Genomic DNA, 21,521 nt, shown 5'->3' with positions numbered 1-21,521 from the left:
AGGTAATATGGATGGAGTTTTATAATTTCAAAAGTCTCTCAATAAGTGACTTCTGCTTGTATTAACAACATTTTATTTTCATACAGGGTGATCAAGGACAGCGAGGACCTCCAGGAGAAACAGGTCCCAAGGGAGATAGAGTGAGTTCCAATTAGTGTTAATCACTATAAACATGGTGCTTTTTGGTGTCCTCTGATTCTGCTTACCTCTTTGATGTGTCCTAAGTATTGTGATAAATGAGCATGTCTTGTCTATCCTTGCCTTTCTGCCCTGCAGGGACCTCAAGGTTCTAGAGGAATTCCTGGTGTCCCTGGGTCCAAAGGAGACACGGTATGTCCTGAGCTACAGTTATCAAGCACATTTTTCAAAGTGATTATTAACTTGTAATAAAACTTTAGAAAATAATGAAGGGAAGAAGGCTGTGACTATTTCTGAGAGACAGTCTGTTTCTTTGTGTGTCTGTAGGGCTTGCCAGGTGTGGATGGCCGTGATGGGATACCTGGAATGCCTGGAACAAAGGTAGCTGTGTGGCCCTGGCCAACCGAGCACAACATTTCCATTACTACATTACTGGGAAATGTATTTAGCTGGCTTTGGCTTTTCTCCTCCTTTTAATTTTTAAATCAAGTGTCAGCTGAAAATACTATTAGAATAGTATGTTTCTTTACTTGGTTTTAGGAACTCAGTAAAATTGCCCTGTTAATGAAAGTCGCTGAAAGAAACTGTGTATTTTGGTTAAATTTATGTCCTAAGTCCATCGTCCTCCTCCCCCCTCCCTGAACTGGATCATATTATAAAAGTGCATGTAAGGTCAGATGTAGAGATTATCCTTCTACTTAGAAGGTCTGTGTCCTTTCCTTTCTTGAAAGAAATTAAGCAGTTCATACAAGTCCAATGATGCATACAAACTTCTTTTTTCAGGGTGAACCAGGGAAACCTGGGCCTCCTGGTGATGCAGGATTGCAAGGGCTACCTGTAAGTATTTGAGTCTTTAAATGTTTATTGGTTTGGGTACATATTTTGAAAATATGAATTTTAGGGAGAAATAACTTGATAAGTTCTGGGGAACATATATGATACTTTAATTTTATATTTTTACAGTTTTACATTTTCTACTTTTTTCTGAATAACTAGCTATTTCTCTAATAACTATACTAAGCTTTAATTTTATCTTCTATCTTTAGTTCACTCAGTTTGTCTTATTTCACTAACCCTGAGCTATGGGCCAGGGTCATATACTTCCTCCTACTTTTAACCAGTTCTGAAGTTCTTGTTAGCAGAGTTGAGCCATAAGAGGGTTGAGAGTATGTTCATAGGACAATGTGAGATATAAGATACCATTTTTTTTGATGTGTGGTATTCTGAATTATTCAAATTGGTGTTTCCCTGCATTAATGTGGCTGGAGGCTAATGTGGATTATACAGATGTATTCTTGGAAACACATGTTTCAAGGTTACAAAGGGATACTTGGTGATTTGAGGACTGGCCACAATTTATTATGATATCTGTCTGACATTTCAAAATAACCAGTGAGAGAACATTAGGACTCCCAATAGTACCCAATTTTAGTTAGAGCCAGCATTCTCCTGCCATTTTTTTTCCTACTTACGCGTTAGCGATTCAGTAGGTAGGTCCTTGTTTTGTTATTCTGTACCTCAAATCATGCTGGTAGTAGAAGCTCCTATTGACCTGAAAATAGTACTGGATTATAATTTGGAAATTCATGCTTGAAAAATAACTTTAGTTTAGAGGCAGGATTTGCCTAAGGGTGTTCAGATTTAACAAGCCAGATACAGTGAAGCAATTCCTTCTAAACTGTTCAGAATTTGGGAACTAGGGAGAATCTCCCTCACATCAAAGCTTTGCTGCTGTCACGATCCCCTCGGCCCCTCGGCATGAAGTGAGCACGGCACCTGCAGATTCTCAGGTGAAGTGATTCAACCCGTGTTCTGTATGCGCTCTTTCAGGGTGTACCTGGGATCCCTGGAGCAAAGGGTGTTGCTGGTGAAAAGGTAAAAGATTAAACCTTTTTAATTAGTACTTTTCTCTATTTCTTTATTCTTTCGTTAGTGTGTTTTATTTATCATTTTTAGTATTTCCAGCCTGACTTTTATTTTTGACTCTAAGCAGAAATGAAAAAGGCTTTATGGCTTCAAATGCTATTCTCTTTCCTAGCTGCAAACAGAATACTTTGACAAACTGTTGCTGATTAGACTTCCTTCCTGAAAGTGTCATCCTTTGCCAGTAGAAAACAGACAAAGTGTTACTGTTCTTTACCACTTAAAATAAAGAAATTGTTACTAAGCTATAGAAATTATGTCACAATTAAAAACAACAGGTGAAAGAAAAATTAAAGGGAGAAGACATAGCTTTGAATAAAATAGATAAAATGTGAATAATGTTGAATTTGGTCACCACCAGGTTATATGGCTACAGCTCTCTAATTATAGGGGTCCACAGCATCTTTAAAGAGCAGAGATGTTCCCTAATAAGTAGACTGTGACAGACTGATGGTGCAGATGACATCGCAGACATGTGCTTTCCCTGGAGCTTGCTGGCAGGGTTTTTCTCAACAGCACATCCTCTTACTCCTCATGTTCACAGGATTCTTTTTAATTTTAATAGTGTCAGTGTCAGGTAAAAGGGCTCAAAGAAAGGTATTGGAGACAGAAGTGGTAAAGGAAAGACACATATAATTAATATTGTGAAGAAAGAAAACTTTTCTCATATTCTTGTCTGGCTAATGACCTTCATTTTTTTGACATTTGACCTTCACTTTTGGACTTTTTGACACCTTTACTATACTTGTGGGAATAACAGAACATTATCCTGAATCTGAAAAACTTTTTAATGTATCCACTAAGAAAGAGATTCTACATCTTCCCAAATTCTCAATGTGAAATTGGGAAATTAATGCTATTTAGGTGTCAGAAATGCCTGGTCTGGCCTAGACAGGTTGATGATATGCTTACTTGCTGTCTGAATTACCCTGAATGTTGCTCTTTACCTTTAGGGTAACACAGGTGCTCCAGGGAAGCCTGGTCAATTGGGGAATTCAGGCAAACCGGTAAGATGCCATGAGTTACCTTTCCTTATATTATAACCTGTTGCAATCAGTGAGCAAAGAATTAGGGAGTGTTAACTTTTTCTTTCCTTGCTTTCCTCATAATAGGGCCAACAGGGGCCTCCAGGAGAAGTGGGACCCCGAGGACCCCGAGGGCTTCCTGTGAGTACTCCTTTTCTGTAGAACCTTCCAAGGTGCCTTCTCAGGGTTTTGCTGGGTGTTCTTCCAATCATTTGTTCATTTATCCATGAATGCCTTCTGGTGTTTGAGCATGTCCTAGCCGAGAGAGACAATGGAATGGGAATGCTATTCATGTATACACATGCTTTTTTTAAATTCAGAAAGTGGAAATAAAACTTAAAAAATGTTTAAAATATGTTTAAAAATATGATGACCCTTTTTGCTCTCATCTCATGTTGAGGGAAGTATTTTAGTGTGGTTAAAGAACAATAGTACTGAGACATAATTCATGTACTATATAATCCACCCATTTAAAGTATACAATTTATTGATTTTTAGCATATTTGTGGAATTATGCAACCATTACCACAGTCCATTTTCAACATTTTCATCATCCAAAAAAGAAACTCTGTGTCCACTTGCAGTCACTCAACACTTCCTCCCAATCTTCTCAGCCCTACTCAACCACGAATCCACTTTCTGTCTCTGTAGATTTACCTGTTCTGAAAATATCATATAAATGGTATCATACAGTTATGTGGGTTTTTCAGTGATTGGCTTCTTTCAACATGTTTGAAGTCTTAGCTATGCTGTAGCATGTATCCGTACTTCATTCCTTTTTATTGGTGAATAATTTCAGTTGCATGGATATACCAAATTTCATTCATTCTTTCATCCACTGATGGACATTTGGGTTATTTCTGCTTTTTGGCCATTATGAATGATGCTACTATGAAAATTTTTCTGAGTTTTTGTGTGGTCACATGTTTTTATTTCTCTTGAGTACAATACCTAGAAGTAGAATTTCTAGGTCATGCGAGAACTATGTTTAGGTTTTTGAGAAACTGCCAGACTTTTTTTAGTGTGAGTTTGTAAATGTGCCTATTTTGCATCAAATATAGCAACGCAGATTTTCCCTTTAACCCTTAGAGAGAAACTGATTAGGAAATTAAACGTTAATGTGAACTTTAAAAAATTCTCTCTGGCCTTCAGTGTAAGTTCTTGTTTTCAAAATCTGCTGAGTATCAAAAAGAATTCCAAGTGAGAACACAGAATTATTTCTAAATATTGTTGTTACAATCTTTTAAAGCATTTCATGAGCATGTTGAATGAGGATTTTCATGTTTGAGGGAAATGAAATATTCCAGGTGTCTTGTGACATGAGGGGAATTTTTCCATTTCTCATGGATGTTTGTCAACTGACCTCTACCAGGTGGTTTCCAAAAGTTTCTCTGCAGCCAAAGAAACTAGCTATTGCCCCTCATTATGCTCCTTGCTCCCTCGCTGCTCACTTATCCTTTTCTTCTCTCTTGCTTGAAGCCTGCAAATTTCTAATTAAAATACTTTCCTTAAATTGACTGCCAAAGCAATGAGTTTGTAGCTAGATCACATTCCTAAAACAATGAAGATTCTCCGTGACTGGTCCAGAAAGATTTAACAGTGTGGGAAAGGGGCACTGAAACTTTGAGAATGTTGGCTATTAAGTCTAGTGTTCACTTTGTAGAGCAGAAAACAGTAAAGTTGAAGGAGCACCTGCTGTGTGTGAGGACCACACACTGAAGCACAAAATGTGACACAGTAGAGAGGGCTTGGCCCATCATCAGTTAAGTGCCATGGGATATATCGAGAACCAGAGGCAGAACTGCGGAAGGAGATGGGGTGGGAGTGTTTACTTCTTTTATGTGAGGGCAGGCAGATCTGTTATGCCTATATCTGTTCTGCCTATGTTTCAACCTGATTCAGGTTTTGATTTTTGCGTTTCTGTAAATGTCTAGGTTCTCATTGCAGCTCAAAGCTTTGGTGTTTTTCTTCGGTCATGATTCCTATCTCTAGTAGGATCCGCTGATTCTACCACCTCCTTTTGAAGGTCTCTTACATTTGACTCTTCTTTTCTAAGCCGACTTCCACTGTCCTGGCTCAGATCATTAGCTGCTGCTTGGATAATCCGTTGTCTCCTGATTTGCCTCCCCAGCTTGTCTATCCTTCCTCTACCAGTGTTTCCCAACAAGGTACTCCTGGCATCTTGGTTGGGATAATTCTGTGTTCCCCAGGACCTTACCCTAGAACTCCAGTAGTGTTCCCATGGCCATGGTGACACACAAAAGTATCAGGCACCATTTCAGAGGCCTGGGGACTGGCTGTGACACCAGCTGTGCAGACTGCCATCCTGGTCTTTTTGAAGTATGCCTTCTGTCATCACTTCTCTTCTTTATTTACAAATCTTCCATGGATCTCCACTGGCAATTAAAGAAAGTACCAAATCTTAAACTGTTGGTTTACCCTCTAGTTTTATGTTCCACTTCTGCCCTGCTCAGAGCCAGCCTGTGTTCAAGTCAAGCTGGACTCCATGCTAATTTCCAAATAGTCTCTGTACTTCTCAGCCTGCCTTTCTTTTCTTATGCTCTGCACTTAGATGGCTCTCTTCTCAATGTCTCATGTGTCTTCTTAGATGTGATTAAAATGTTAATTCTATAATGAAACCATCTCTGATTATGTCCCATCCTCCAGATAGAAGTGCTCTCTCCTTATTCTGAACCCTACAACCCTGGGCCCCTGAAAACTTTTTTAAATTAATTAATTTTATTTATTGTTTTAGATTTTATTTAAATCCAAGTTAGTTAACATATAGTGTAATAATGGTTTCAGGAATAGAATTTAGTGATTCATCACTTACATATGAACCCAGTGCTCATCCCAACAAGTGTCCTCCCTAATACCCATCACCTATTTTGCCCTCCCCCACCCACCTGCCTTCCAGCAACCCTCAGTTTGTTCTCTGTATTTAATAGTCTCTTATGGTGTGCCTCCCTTTTAGCCCCTTGCTGTGGAAACAGCAGGGATGCAGGGACACCTGTGATCTGCCTTGGTGGTCCCTACATATCTTTACTCAGGGCCTGTCGCAAGGTGGTGCTTAATAAATATTTCTTAAAATGAACTGAATTGGAGGTATAATAAATCTTGCTATGCTGCTTATGTTGGTAATAACTGACTTCTCACCAACTATAAATTTTATAGAAAAGTGTCACGAGAGGTTCTAAGTATTAGAGTTCTGGAGCAGAGTTTTAACATCAAATCTACTTAGTGAAGGATACGTTTATTCTTTCATTTTACATCATTAAATTTAGTTTCATAGATAAGGGTTCACACATTTTCAACTATTCCTCACAAGTTTTAGCAGTTTTTCCTGAAAATGTCAAATTGAAAAGCTGAGTAGAAGGAATGAAAACCTATTTCTAATGTGTCCTACTAATGGGCCAGGCTAATTGGAGCATGTGTTTGAAATTAAGTGGTGTTCCCCTTTCCAAACCATTGTTCTAACAGCTTTAGCCAATGCCACAGCAAGATATATGGGAGGTTTTTTTTGTCACCACCAGTGATGACATATGAGCACATATCTTTACCACTTGGATCGTGCTTCTGGCTTTCTCAGTCACACTCTACTGCTTTTCACTTGGATCTGGGTGACTCCTGGTTTACAGCAGGCTTATGGTTGGGGCCTCGGATCCAGTGGCTCCTGGTCCATTTCCGTCTTTCAGGCTCCCCAGAACTTGCCAGGGCTTTTGTTGAGAGAGTTGTGTTTGCTCTGCTCTCATGATTCTGACTGGGATGAGCGAGCGCCATGCTGATCTGCTTCCAGTTTTCTGAAGATTATACACTCCTGGAGTACAGAAGCCTCTCTCATTTCTCTTGAAGTTCTACCCCCACCTATCGTCAACAGCTCTGGGCACAGAGGTCCCCATATGGTGTGTTGTCGAATGGTCGAAACTGCCTTCCTGTGCCACCCAGGCCATGGAATATTATCCCTGTCAATAATTTGTGAGGCAGCTGTGGTGGTTATAGATTTTGATCTGCCTCCATGTGTGCAAGAATATTTAAACCTACACCAGAGAGAAATAAAACTATACAATGCTGTAAAATTGAATAGATTTTTAAAATATCTTTGTGGCAAACCTAAAAATTACCATTGCACTAGGACTAATAACATCTTCTAATATTAATATGAAAATGGTTTTGTAAAAGCAACCATCTGTAGAAATCATAATTGATCTTCTGGGTTAATCAGCATCCTTCTTCCCAGAGAGAGGCACTTAAGTATATACTCCAGACTAAGTATAATGATTTATAATTTCTCGCTTCCAAAATTAGCATAGTACTAAGAATAATGTTCATTCTTCATCTAGTTAGCATTTTTGGTAATCAGGCAAATGCAACCACCATCACAATCTAGAGGACAATGGAATAAAATCCAGAATTTTTTTTTGCAAAATAAGTATGATAACATCAGTATAATGAAATAGATTTTTCCATAATATTTTAAAAGTCTCGTAGCTCTATTTTAAAAGGGAGAGTTCCAAGTGGAATAATTTGTCTGTATTTATTGAAATTAGTTTTACAAAACAGCTCCCAGTATTTATTTATAAAGAAAGCGCCTTCTCGGTGGTTAATAGTCTTGATAGAAACTAGAGAAACGAAGATTGCAGACTTTTTTTTTCCAAGAGCAATTTTTACACTCAAAGAAATGGGAGATTTGAAACACAAAGAACAATTTAATTAAACATTTGATTAAAAAACATAATTTTGACTGATTTCTTTAGGCCTTGGGTAAAATCTTGGATAAAAACAGTAACTAATGTTTACAGTGCTTACTATGAGCCAGACACTGTTCTAAGTGCTTTATGTATCTATTCAATCCTCTCAAAAACCCTATGAGATAGGTACCGCTTTTATCCCCACTTCATAGGTAAGGAAACCGAGGCACCGAGAGGTGAAGTTACGGGCCTGGAGTTGGCTGATGCACAGCAGGGTCAGGACCTGGCAGTGGGGCTCAGTGCCTGTGGCCTCATCTCCAGTACCTTGCCAGCTCTAGTCAAGGCTCTGCAGGATGGTTTTCATTTGAAGTTAGCTTGCCAGATTCTAATGGTACAAGGCATATTTAGCAAATTTAAAATTTTGGTGTTTATGGAATTTTCATAATGAGCATTTAACAAAAGTTTACGTAAAGCTGGTGAAGACAAACAAATATGACATGAATCCACACAGATTCCTGGGTCTTACCTCAGAACTACAAAATAAGAATATATGGGAGCAAGGAGGAGGGAAGCAGAAGGAGGAGCAGGGAGATGGAGTGGTGGAAGATGTCTGGTGAAATATAGTTCTTTCAGTGTTTATTTAGTTTAAGAGACAGAGAGAGCGTGTGTGTATGTGAGCATGGGGGAGGGGCAGAGAGAGAGGGAGAGAGAGAGAGAGAGAGAGAGAGACAGAGAGAGGGAGAGAGAGAATCCCAAGCAGGCTCTATGCTATCAGTGCAGAGCCTGATGCAGGGCTCAATCCCATGAATTGTTAGATCATGAACTGAGCCGAAATCAAGAGTCAGACACTCGACCGACTAAGCCACCCAGGCACCCCAAGGGAACTATATTTCTAAAACACTCTTTGGGGGATTCTAATGCACAGCCATAGTTGGGAATCACTGGTAGAGGGTCTGCATCTTTTTTAAAGCATTGATTGGCTTCTTAAATAGGGAGGAGTTGGCAGATGTGTCTGAACATATTGGAGATATATATGGTGGCACGGAGCATCCAAGAGAAAAATAAAGCCTTTTAATGTTCCTCATTTTTTTTAATGGTAGGGTTCTGCCTTTTTTTCTGGTCCCTTACAATTTTTTTTTTTGTTACAAATCAGAACTCTTGTTGTCACAGGGTTTGTAAATATTAGCCACTGAGCAGAAAAGCCATATTCCTACCAGTCTCCCTTGACCTCATCTGAGAATATGGTAATCACCACAGCTTTTGAAAAACAGGAGGTTTACATTTATTTAGCACACCTGTGGTTCCAAGGTCATGGTTAATTGCTCCCTACAACATGTGTTTAATCTATGTTTTTAAAGATTACTATTTATATCTTGAATACTCATGTTCATCTTACTCACAGGTGAAATTCTAGAACTTAGAAAATGTTTTTAGAATACATAGAAATCGTAAGAATGGCCATCAGAAAATCTTGTCCTAACACTCTATTTGTAACTGCTTGGTCATTGTTGTGTGAAAATAAACATCACCTTTGTCAAACTTGAGATGATTTCTATAGAAATACCTATGTTTCAAATGGCCAAGAACCTGTGTGGCTCAGTCAGCTAAGTGTTCATGCTCTCTTTCTCTCAAAATAAAATAAATAAAATTAATCTCTTAAAAAAATAAAATAATATGACCAAGAATTTAAAGGTGGAAGAGAAATAAAAACGAGTAACACATGCTGAAAAATGCTTGTAATTTTACTGATCCTCTAGTCCTAGTCTAGTCCTCTGGGTGTGCTGAGCTCGTGGGTGTAGAAGTTCAGCAGAACAGACTGTCTACACTGGGGTTCTGAGCCATTCATACGTGTTGCCAAGGTCCTGCCAGCAGCTGGAAAACACTTACGAATTGACTAATAAGAGCTCCTGAAAGACAGAAAAAATAAGATACCAGCAGAGAAAAATCTTTGTCTTTGGAAAAATAATCCCTACAAGAAAGAAATGAAAAGTTATATAATCCTCTATTTTAACTTAGCCCTTTGGTTTGTGAAAGAGAAAAAAAGTACATCAATCATCTTTATTTTGGCATAATGGTTCACTTATTTAGAAGTGAATACTTGAGTTTGTGTCAAGAACTGCTTTCCTCTTCTGATATCATTAATTAGTTTTCCCACTGATGACTATTAATTATTCTGTGAATTAAAGTCATGTTAGCCCAATGACATTTAGGATCTTAATCATGATGCAGTTCAGAAATTATTGAAAATGCCAGCAGAACAGACATACTGAAGAAAATCTGTCTTGAACTTTCAAGTGCTGGGCTAAATTAATGGGATGGAATCCAGTCTTTTATATTTATATTTATATTTATATTTATATTTATATTTATATTTATATTTATATTTATATTTATATTTATATTTATATATAGATAGAATCTATCACAGTGGCTGGTTTCTTACATCTTTCCAGTGCCCATACTTGAAGGACGCTGCCTCAGGCTTCTAAGCTGCTCACAAGGGTTAAGGGCTAATGTACCATACAAACTTATATCCTAGACAAGCTGCTTATATAAACATTTTTTATAAAGTATTTAAGAGCTTTTCATTTAAATCACCTGTAATTCATTTGAAACAACTGCCACTTAATTATAGCTCCAAGCTAGAGATCTATAATTTAGCAAACATTTCTTAATCCTTTAAAAAAACCTGGAAATTCAGAATGATGATAGATCTTGACACTTAGTTCAAATTATAGATAAATGAATAGTATATGGGCCAGATCAGGATAATCTTAGCAGAAGCATTTATATATATCAAAGGGGCATCTGGGTGGCTCAGTTGGTTAAGCATCCAACTTTGGCTCAGGTCATGTTCTCCCGGTTGGTGAGTTTGAGCCCTGAATGTGGCTTTCTGCTGTCATCCTCTGCGCACCCCTTGCCCCTCCCCTGCTTGCACACTCTCTCTCTCAAAAATAAATAAACATTAAAAAATATATAAATACCAAAAATTAATATGAAGTTTTTGTGTCATTTTAAAGTAAAATGAAGTCAAAAGACTACTTTCATTTTTATTTATACCGCCCAGGAAATGTGATTATTTATCCAATAGCCTTGTGTTCAGTTTAGTTGAATATGTGTTCAAAATAAACGTTTATCAGACTGCATAAAACTCTATGAGGTTCTTGGGGAAAGAAATTGAAGAATTCATGTCTCCTTTTCTCAAAAGGCTTAGAGTTTCAAATAAAAAATTGAAGTTGGCTCAGAAAATGAAATGTTGCTTTTGGTGCATTTTCATTATAAATTGTACTTTCCAAAGTTTATTTAATCTTTTAAGATCTGTTTAGAACAAGAATGTGTAGAACAAAGAATTTTGTATGTCAGAAACTTTGTAAATTTCTATTATCTCTTTTTGAAGTTGCATTAGTAACTTAAAGATAAACATCCCTGTCCTGTTTATCTTTTTTCACTCTTTTGCGGTTCAAGATCTTTTACCAGACGCTGCATTAAAATGTACCGTAGACCTGAAATTTACTCTGTGTTTAGGCATTCTGCGGAATTCAAAATTAACATACCTATACCTCAAGGGCACATAATCTAAATGAGAGGATAAAACATATACACAAATAGCCATAATATAAGTTATAGTGTGACTTAGATGCTGAAAATTACTAATTGTCATTTCACATGGATGTATCAGACATCATTCTTATCTAATGGTTTGTAATCACAATGAACAGTTAACACATTCACTGAAGGATGAATAGTGGGGAGGCTGTGGGCATTTTATGTAACAACGTTGAACTTAGGGAGAATACTTTGATGACTTTTATATTTAAACAAAAACCTAAGCAGAATGTTATTTTATTGACATAGTAATTAAGCATTTGAGTTCTGGCAAACTGTCCAGTTGACAGTCATGTTTGTGTTTTTCCAGGGCAGCAGAGGTGAAATAGGACCAGTGGGACCCCCAGGACCACCAGGTAAACTGGTGAGTAATATTTCCAGTCTCCAGCAGTTTATACGCTTCATACAAAACATGGTCAACTTGTAAAAATAAGCAAGGAGAGAAAAACAATGTGCGAAGAGTGATTTAATCATCCTTGCTTGATTTCTACTGTGCTGTGAATGTGTGAAAATGTAAATGCGGAATTTCACATTATATCTAGGATACCCCCAGAGGGTGTTTGAATCAGTGTGGACTGTAGCATACATTTTGAAACGAGGAGAGACACGAAGTGCTACATTTGGCCTCTGGTTGTTCTTGAAATTGAAGAGAAGTGTGTGAATGCTGCCTTTGACTTCTCTGAGTAGGCTTGTTTACACAGCCAGAGAAGCACTACCATTGCACGGGCTCCACTGAAAGAGCCCACTGTTGGAGTGGGGGGAGCGCAAACCTGGGAACTGAGGACCTCAGAGGTGGGACAGAGCGGGTGGAGGGACTCGCCTATTTCTTCCTTAGACTGTGGGAGAGAGGCAGATTTGAGGAGCAGAGCTATACCAACCACAGCACATTTATTTTAGACAGGAGTCAACACACCCGAGGTTGTGTCTGCCTTGCATGCTTGCGGTGTTGCAGTAACACTGATTTGGGAGATTCTGTGTTTGTTTTTCAGGGTTCTCTGGGTAGTCCTGGCCTCCCTGGCTTGCCTGGCCCCCCTGGACTTCCTGGAATGAAAGGTGACAGGGTAAGCCAGCCCTCCAAAAAGTTCCTTATGTTTTGATTTTTACTATGAGAAACCAAGCTGTGTGTTTGGCACGTGGAGATTTTTATAGCAATGATCATAGACAGTGATCAAGAGAGGCATCCTAAATTACTGAGAGTTGGGATCAAGAAGCAAAAGAAATCTAACATAATAATTTCTCAGAAGAAAAAACGAAAGTTGAGAAAAGTAAAAATTTCAGTTGTAATCATACTTCCTGTTTAGTTTTAAATTTACATTCCTACCAGTCAGGTTTATGTGGGCATGAACAGAGGACACCCCAAGTTTTCAGCTTTTGGACAACTGTCAGTTTCTCCAGGTCTCACCTGACTGTTGTTAGGTTGTGAGGAGAGGAGCAAGACCTCGTCTGTCACATCATTCATATGTGTCCTTGTCTGCCAGCCTGATATGGGAAGTTGGTTCATTTGAAATTATGTAGTTGAATTATCTCAAAATATTGAAAAAGTATTATATTTTATTCAATACAGGGAGCAGTTGGTGAACCTGGTCCAAAGGGTGAACAGGTGGGTCCAATCAGAAGAATATGAGATGCAGTGAGTAATGCATATTAATGTACCTCACCAGCAGGGGGCACTGGCTGGTTTATGGTGTGAATAAAAAGATGGAGGCTAGCAGTTTTGCTCAATGTGCTTCATAGTGTGTGAAAGCTAGAATTTAGTTTTGTCTGTAACCTTATCTACTACTTCAATAAGCTGGAGCTGATGATGGCTCTGCCTCCAAGACCACACATTGTCCTTCCTATGAAAAGAGTGTCCCTGGCTCTGATTCACAGGATTGGTTTACTTGTAACTGATAGAGCCTTCTATAGCCACATCATCATATTTTGAGTTCTTCTGTATCAAGACTTTAACAAATAAATTATGAACATGAATTATAATTAATCCTTTTTCTGGGTTCCTTTTTCTACAGTGAAAGCCTTTTTTTTTCAAGGAATACCTAATTTTATTTACTTATTTATTTTTTAAAGTTTATTTATATTGAGAGAGATAGAGACAGTTTGTGGGGGAGGGTAGAGAGATAGGGAGAGAGAATCCCAGGCAGGCTCCATGCTGTCAGCACAGAGCCTGATGTGGGGCTTGAACTCATGAAATCATGAGATCAAGACAAGACCTGAGCTGAAACCAAGAGTCAGACACTTACCGACTGAGCCACCCAGGTGCCCCAAGGAGTACCTAATTTTAAAACTGCTGGATACAATAATTAATCCTTAAGTTTAGAAGAAACTCAACCTCACCTTCTATCTTTTCTCTAGGCTCTCTTCTGATTTAGACTAGCCACTGACAGATTGAGAAGCCATTGGGAGCATTTTGTATTTCTGCATGGTCCAGGGGGCACTGTGGGCACTTAGGAATGCTTATCCATGTTGACTGGTTAAAACTGAGGCAAGGGACTGAGAATTCAAAAATGTGACTTTTAATCTTAATTTTTAGGGCTCCTCTGGTGAAGAAGGAGAAGCAGGAGAAAGGGGTGAACTTGTAAGACATTTTGTTCTGGTTAATGATGAGCTGTACTGATTTCTAATTGTATTAGAAACATATTTTTTCTTTGCTACTGTCACTTGCTGACTTCTACAGTGGCTACAATGTTTCTTACATAAACTAATGACTTCCCAAGACTGCAGCCAAGATCAAGTAAAGCACAGGGGAAACCCCAAAACTGATAGACCTGGCCTTAAGCCTTTGGAGAATAAAGTATTCTCTTATAGGTGGTGAATTTTCTTGTGGCTTTACACCTAGACATTCCAAGTGATTCTTATAGGACTATAGAAAGTCTGTGAATAGTGCCTATCATGGAAACAAAATTAATTTTATTAGGGTTACAAAGCTGTGGCTCACAAGTGTGACTGTAGGTATTCTCTGTAGTCTAAAACCTTCCAAAGAAGTGACCTCCATCTCCAGAGGATGCTGCTGCTAAATCTCCAGGAAGGCAGTTAAGGATGAGAAAAAATTATCTTTATTGCAAGAACTGCTAGATCTGCTGGCTCCTCTCTATGGTTTTGACACAATCTAACATGACCTAATGTGAAAACTTACGTTTGGTCCTTTGGAGGGGTAACAGATTTCTCATAAAATAGTTCCAGAGAGCACTTAGTGCAGGAAAAAATTCTAGTAATGTTTTATTCAGATTATCAGGATTTAGAGCTAATATAAATGTAGCATCTAAATTAGGCAAAGCTCTCTATTAAGTAAATTTGAAAAAGGATTATTTTAATTTTATTTTCTGTTAAAATTTTTCATTTTATGGGCTAAGAGGATGTTTTAAGTCATTCTGTTTTGTAGTGGAGATGAACTGATGTGCTAAAACTTGAGCTGAATTCACATCTAGAATTAGGGGTGGGAGATTTCTAAGTTTTATATTTTAAGCATAAAACCATTCATATTTGGTTTGATAGACTTTTGGGGATAAGTTTTAAAACACTGTTAGAATTTCAAAAATGAAGTCATCAGGTTTAAATGTCTACTGTGTTTTGAAATAGCATGCTAGTTTGATGTCTTTTGACTTACACGTTTTAATTCTCACACCTAGCATTTTAGGTCTAGTTGGGGCCTTGTAAAGTTCTGATTCAACCCTGTTATTTAACAGGTTAGCCAAAGGCTAGGAGGTTATAAAGCTCACAGAGGGTCACACAGTTAAGTAGTGGAACTGGTACTAGAATCCAAATTTTGAATCTAATGTTTTTCTGCAGTGCCAGGGTCCATCTGTTCATAGTTTTCTGTAGATTTCAGCAGCACAATAAGCTTTGAAATGTTTTTAGTAGACTATCAAATGTGAATGCATTGTTCTAATATAATTTTTTTATTGATTTAGGGAGATATAGGATTACCTGGGCCAAAGGGATCTGTAAGTACAATGAACAATAATGGTATAAAAAATAAAAATATCAATAAAACTACAGAAAATGCAATACTCTGCTTTATGAAATCACTCTATAAAATTCAATTCTTAAAGGACTTACCTTCAAGGAAATTAATGTCTAAATTTATTCGAGTAATGGATTCATCCAAAGGAAAAAAAAATACCTCACAACAATGTAAATGGATCTACCTTTTGAACTAACTACTCTGAAGGAAGTTTTTTTCATAAGTGGCTCAATGAGAATACATGGTAATTTCTTTCACAAATGGGTCATTTTTTTCATGTTTATTTACTTTTGAAAGAGAGAGAGAGGAGAGACAGAGCATGAGCAGTGGAGGGGCAGAGAGAGAGGGAGACACAGAATCTGAAGCAGGCTCCAGGCTCTGAGCTGTCAGCACAGAGCCCGATGTGGGTCTCCAACCCGTGAACCACGAGATCGTGACCTGAGCCGAAATCGGACGTTCAACCGACTGAGCCACCCAGGTGCCCCAAATGGGTCATTTTAAAAGGACTGACTTGTCCTTTGTGGTGATAAGAGTATAAATAAATTTCATTGGCAGTCTTACCATTGCAAATATTTCAGTAATTTTATCAATCTCCTGTGTGTTCTAGTTGGGGAAGTAACAAAGTCATAATGCATAAGAAAATATAACAGACAATTATTAAAGCTAGAAAATGATCATCTCATTCATCATTTTACAGAAACTAAACTGATGTCCTTAGAGATTATATGTATTCAGAATTATAGAACCAATAATAGAACCAATTATTACAACAAGACTAGTAGAACCAGTTACAGAAACCAGCAAACCTGGGGTGATTTGCTAGTTTGAAAGGAATGCACATCTAATACAAAGAAATTTTTAAAAGAGTATAAGGAGAAAAGATGAAGCTCAGACTCTAACCTCAAATGCCACCACCACCAGCTTCTGGTTTATCTTTCTGTCCCTCCTATTTCTGGAATCTCCACTGTTCTCTGTCCCGTACAACACATTATCCTCATAGCAGCCAGTGTCATCTAGATAAAAATATAAACCCCAGTATTAATCCCTCCTCTGCATAAACCCTTCAGGAATAACATTTGGTAGAATAAAATCAGACATTGAGCAAAATATACAACTCTGCCTTGCCAACCTCACCTCTACCTCTCTGGAAGTTCATCTGTTTGCAGTGCTTTTTGCTTGGCATGCTGTGTAATGCCTTGTGCTGTTCTCCTAGCCTGAAACACTCTTCCTCTTTCCTTAGAACACCTACCTCCTGCCTAAGTAGTTAGCCCCATCCTGAGCCAGACTTTCCCCCAGAGGACCCTCCCTCCCAGACTTGGTTACAGTGCCAGCTCTGGGCTCTTTACATACACGTGAATTAAAAAGTATTAGGTCACCTGTTTACATACTGCCTCTAAACACCATTGATAGTCTCAAGCTTCAAGTAACATCTTTATGCCTAAGAATCTTTGACAGAAATATCTTACGCTTGACAAAAACATAGAGTAAACCTTGGTAGGACTTCGTAATAGAAATCCTACTTCATGGGAATGCAAGCTGGTGCAGCCACTCTGGAAAACAGTATGGAGGTTTCTCAAAAAACTAAAAATAGAACTACCCTACGACCCAGCAATTGCACTACTAGGCATTTATCCACGGGATACAGGTGTGCTGTTTCGAAGGGACACATGCACCCCCGTGTTTATAGCAGCACCATCAACAATAGCCAAAGTATGGAAACAGCCCAAATGTCCATTGATGGATGAATGGATAAAGAAGATGTGGTAAAAGCTTTTATATATAATGGAGTATTACTCTGCAATCAAAAAGAATGAAATCTTGCCATTTGCAACTATGTGGATGGAACTGGAGGGTATTATGCTAAGTGAAATTAGTCAGAGAAAGACAAAAATCATATGACTTCACTCATATGAGGACTTTAAGAGACAAAACAGATGAACATAAGGGAAGGGAAACAAAAATAACATAAAAACATGGAGGGGGACAAAACAGAAGAGACTCATAAATATGGAGAACAAACTGAGGGTTACTGGAGGGGTTGTGGGAAGGGGGATGGGCTAAATGGGTAAGGGGCATTAAGGAATCTACTCCCAAAATCATTGTTTCACTATATGCTAACTAATTTGGATATAAATTTTAAAAAATAAAAAATAAAACAAGTTAATAAAAAAAAAGAAATCCTACTTCCCTCTCTAGAAATAATCAGTAATGTTCAATGGTAAGAATTCTGGTTATAAAAGGAAAAAGTGAGTGAACAATGCAGTGATCAAAATGAGTCTCATTTAAATTTGGGAGTTAACTCTTGATTTATCACCTCCCTTCCTACCCCTCTTGTCTGACACCACCCATGTAATACTGATGCAGCTGAAGTGTGTTGTCCCAGAATGGGGAAATAATTATGAGCAGACACACTTCACCTTCCTCAGTGATGTCAGCATAGACAACCTGATAAGTAGGTGAAGTCTGTACACCAGTTTCTACTTTGGCATACCACTATTCAATTGAAGGATTCTTTCCAAAGACCCAGGACCCTTGTGATGCCTTAGCCATGTTGGCCCTTGATCTCTTCATCAAAACGTCCTGTCTCTTGTTCCAGAAGTATTTCGGACATTGTCAACAAGATGATGGACTTTGAGTTGGTTTCCTTTGTTCCCTGCCAGTTCTTTAGTGCACTTCCAGACTCACTTTGGCTTCTCCTCTGGGTAGTTTTAGAAGCTGTTAAAGTTTTGCATTGTAGTCATTTGACAATTCCCAACCCTCCAGAGCACATCCTTAGTTCTCTCTGCTGACACTGTCTTTCAGGAAGTCTTTAAGCCATAATTTCATCATAGAAGCAATTCTGACAGGTTGACTTAGATGAGTATCATTTTTTCATAAAGAAAGATTGGAAAAGGCACACTTGCTGAGCTGTATTCAGATGTGTCTAGTGAAAGCCCTGCCTCACCACCTTCTCCCTTCCTTACAATGTTTGAAGGTTTAAAAAAGTTGGCTCTTTCTAGGTGAATGTCGCATATGAAAAGGAAGCAGGGTTAAGTTGTTTTATGAACTTTATAGTGAGCACTAGCATTCCTTAATGCCTCCTGTCCTTTTATCTTCTCATTCTTATTCTGTAAACAATGGCACATTGTAACTAACTAGTATGCCATAAACTCTACCACAGGGAACTTAACAGAAAGTGAATTAATTTAGCCTCTTTTAAAGCAGTTATTGTAGATGGGAACTTTAAAAAATGCTTTTAGTGGTCTGCTTTCAGAAAAAAAACTGTTATATGCTTTTGTGCTAAGGAAATAGTTTATTTTTCAACTTCTTTAGTATTTAGATTTTTAACTTCCTCAATACTTCAATAAATTATGGACTCTTTTTTTTTTTTTTTTGTTTTGTTCCAGCATTTTAAATGTATTAGTGTTAGGTGCAGCATTTTAAATGTATTTAGTTAATGTTAGTATTTTAGAATTCCTGGATACATTTGGCTTCTTTAAATTCTCCAGAATGTTATAAAGCTAAATAACTTACGTTCTTGGAAGTATCTTTATTTTATGCTTTCTGTATTGGTGACATACAAAGTAACCTGTCTTGTAGGAAGTCAGTGGCCTTTTTGTGACCAAAAAATGAATAAGTCTTGTTAAAAACTAACTTGTTCTTAGGAAGTGGCTTAAAGTATAAAAAAATGTGGTTTTAAATATATTATTTCAATGAGTATTTTGAAATAGTAACTCTACCAAAAAGAAAGATTTTGAAAAGCTTTACTTGACTGGAATTCTTAGAGACTGGAATTCTCAGAGACTGGAATTCTCAGAGCAGCATATTTGTAACCTCTGAGCAAATACCTCTTGGGAGATAAAATGTAAGCAAACCCCAAATTTCATGTAAGTCTTGTATTAACACGAAGCAGAACATTACTTGTGGATAGCCCTGGTTTTTTAACGTGCCATTGTGTTTTAGGTGGGTAACCCTGGGGAGCCTGGCTTGAGGGGGCCTGAAGGCAGTCGGGGGCTTCCCGGAGTGGAAGGACCGCGAGGACCGCCTGGACCGCGAGGCGTGCAGGGAGAGCAGGGTGCCACCGGCCTGCCTGGCATCCAGGGCCCTCCAGTGAGTGGCGGACAGTCCCCAGGGTTTCCTGTTGGAGACTTAGTCTCACAGCACCAGAAGTGGGGTGGGGAGCCAGGTTGGCCCAGACTCGAGCTCCTCAGCAGTGTGGGTGGGTTCTCTTGTAAATCCAGCCACCTGGTCACTTGCCGAGTCTGTCAGGTTACCATTTAACAATGTCTTCTTTATGGTTCTGTTTACAAACCGTCTTTTTTTTCTGTCCCAGGGAAGAGCACCAACAGATCAGCACATAAAGCAGGTTTGCATGAGAGTCATGCAAGGTAAATAAATCATAATGTCTTGACTTTTGTTTGCTTTAAAGGTGGGAGATCTTGAATAATGTTAATACTGTTTTATCCAGTTTGTTGCCACACAAAACCTTATAGCCTGAAAAAAAAAAAAAGGTTACACACACACACACACACACACACACACTTTTTTCCCCCTTTGGAACACAAATTCTCAGGTATCCTTCCCCCTCCTTAACATCCTACTACTTAGTGTATATGGCACTGACCTTGGCTCTTTGTGTAGCTTATATGTGAAATAATTGACAGTCTTCATGCCCATAAGAAGCATAAGGACATTATCTCTACTCATGTATAACATAGGTAGAAAATTAATAACTAGTATTTTATTAAAATGGTGATATATTTTTACTTTGCTAACCTTTGTCTAAATTCATCTCTGGCTACAGCAGTTGTCTGTCATAGCTCTTTCAGAAATGGTCTAGTTCTAAAGTCACATAGCAAAGGAAACTGGGGACAAAGAAACTTGGGAGATCCTATAACACGGAGGCCTTCTAACAAATAATTAACTTATTCTGGTTGGAACCAATTCTGTCGTGATACTCTTCTTTTGTATGCTCATGAGATAGCCTAATTTGTCTGGTAGACTTGTAGAGCTTTCCCAGAATGAAATTGTCACTCTATATTTGAAATCCAATATAAGTCTCTTCATTGCAGACACTTAATCTTAAAAGAATATTTCAATTTTATATGTTATATCTCAAGAAAATTATAATTTTATGTTAAGTTTTACATAAGGCAAACTAGAATGTTCACATTTAAACAATTTTAAAATGTTGGTTAGGAATTTGTTTCCAAATCATAATCTCCTTCACACCTTAAAAAAAAACATTATACTGGAATATTTCCCATAGAGTCTTTTCATAGGAAAGATTTCTTATTCTTCATCATTTTAGTGGATGATTCTTAATCTATTTAATGGTTCCTGAAAAAGCCCACACAGTTATTAATTTTTAAGACAGACTATGAACATTCCCAGGAAGCAAGCTATTTTTAATGTCTGTTGTCTATTCTAAGCATGAAAAAACTTTTGAGAGGGGAATCTATAAGAAGTTGTGAATGCTCAGGATATTTTAGGTTACTCAATATCTTCAAACTAAAACTGTGGGGCTAGGTCTCAACTACCGTCTCAATGCTAATTCTGGACAATGTCCTTGGCTTTTCAAAAGCTTCTGGATATCCACTTCTACCTATGTTAAGAAATTCATTTTCTTCCCATCCTGGCTTTTCAGATAACCAGCCAGGACTCAGGTGACATACTCTTCCTTCTAGCACAATACCCATCAGAAAGACTTGCTGTTTTTTTTTTTTTTCTAACCCCGCCCCCCTCCCCTGTCTCAAAACAGCAGGACCAAATATATCCAGGGAGAGCTGAATAAAACAGCACCAGTGAAGCCTCTTGGCAGAAAGTCCATGCAAAAATGATCCAACTTTATTCACTTCTCGCCACCAATTTTGAAGCTCTGGGGACACATTTAGAAAAAAAGACACTTGAAATACCCCTTTTATCATTTGAGTCACTTTCATGCTTCTGACTTCTATGGGCTGTTTTGTTTATTATCTTTCAGAGCATCTTGCTGAGATGGCTGCTAGTCTCAAGCGACCGGACTCAGGAGCCTCTGGCCTCCCTGGGAGGCCTGGACCCCCTGGTCCCCCAGGACCTCCTGGAGAGAATGGTTTCCCAGGCCAGATGGGACTTCGTGGCCTCCCAGGCATTAAAGGCCCCCCTGGTGCTCTTGGTTTGAGGGGGCCTAAAGGTAAGTCATTTGCCCAGGTGGAACAAAAGAAC

At 38.3% G+C, this 21,521-nt stretch overlaps 1 protein-coding gene and 1 long non-coding RNA gene across 4 annotated transcripts in view; one reads left to right on the top strand and one right to left on the bottom strand.

Annotated features, from left to right (window-relative positions):
- The window catches only part of COL9A1 (collagen type IX alpha 1 chain), an 88,303-nt gene that overhangs the window by 50,982 nt on the left and 15,800 nt on the right, over positions 1–21,521 (top strand). Inside the window, exons 22-36 of one of the 2 annotated variants that reach the window (XM_058734370.1) lie at positions 87–140; positions 277–330; positions 466–519; positions 922–975; positions 1,969–2,013; positions 3,015–3,068; positions 3,174–3,227; positions 11,691–11,744; positions 12,370–12,441; positions 12,945–12,980; positions 13,908–13,952; positions 15,286–15,318; positions 19,281–19,427; positions 19,651–19,705; positions 21,301–21,489. In XM_058734370.1, coding sequence (XP_058590353.1) covers positions 87–140; positions 277–330; positions 466–519; positions 922–975; positions 1,969–2,013; positions 3,015–3,068; positions 3,174–3,227; positions 11,691–11,744; positions 12,370–12,441; positions 12,945–12,980; positions 13,908–13,952; positions 15,286–15,318; positions 19,281–19,427; positions 19,651–19,705; positions 21,301–21,489 — 1,000 coding nt within the window. Of the gene's footprint in view, positions 1–86; positions 141–276; positions 331–465; positions 520–921; positions 976–1,968; positions 2,014–3,014; positions 3,069–3,173; positions 3,228–11,690; positions 11,745–12,369; positions 12,442–12,944; positions 12,981–13,907; positions 13,953–15,285; positions 15,319–19,280; positions 19,428–19,650; positions 19,706–21,300; positions 21,490–21,521 lie in introns of those variants that run through there. The other variant, XM_058734371.1, reaches the window with a different exon arrangement.
- The window catches only part of LOC131514415 (uncharacterized), a 31,032-nt gene continuing 11,548 nt past the window's right edge, over positions 2,038–21,521 (bottom strand). The window contains exons 3-4 of one of the 2 annotated variants that reach the window (XR_009263064.1): positions 16,239–16,351; positions 2,038–3,341 (exon numbers count right to left, since the gene is read on the bottom strand). This is a non-coding gene — a long non-coding RNA (uncharacterized LOC131514415). Of the gene's footprint in view, positions 3,342–16,090; positions 16,352–21,521 lie in introns of those variants that run through there. The other variant, XR_009263063.1, reaches the window with a different exon arrangement.

The sequence above is a fragment of the Neofelis nebulosa genome, chromosome 6 (assembly GCF_028018385.1).
Source record: "Neofelis nebulosa isolate mNeoNeb1 chromosome 6, mNeoNeb1.pri, whole genome shotgun sequence".
Lineage (NCBI taxonomy): Eukaryota > Metazoa > Chordata > Mammalia > Carnivora > Felidae > Neofelis > Neofelis nebulosa.
This window is presented reverse-complemented; position numbering and strand designations above follow the sequence as displayed.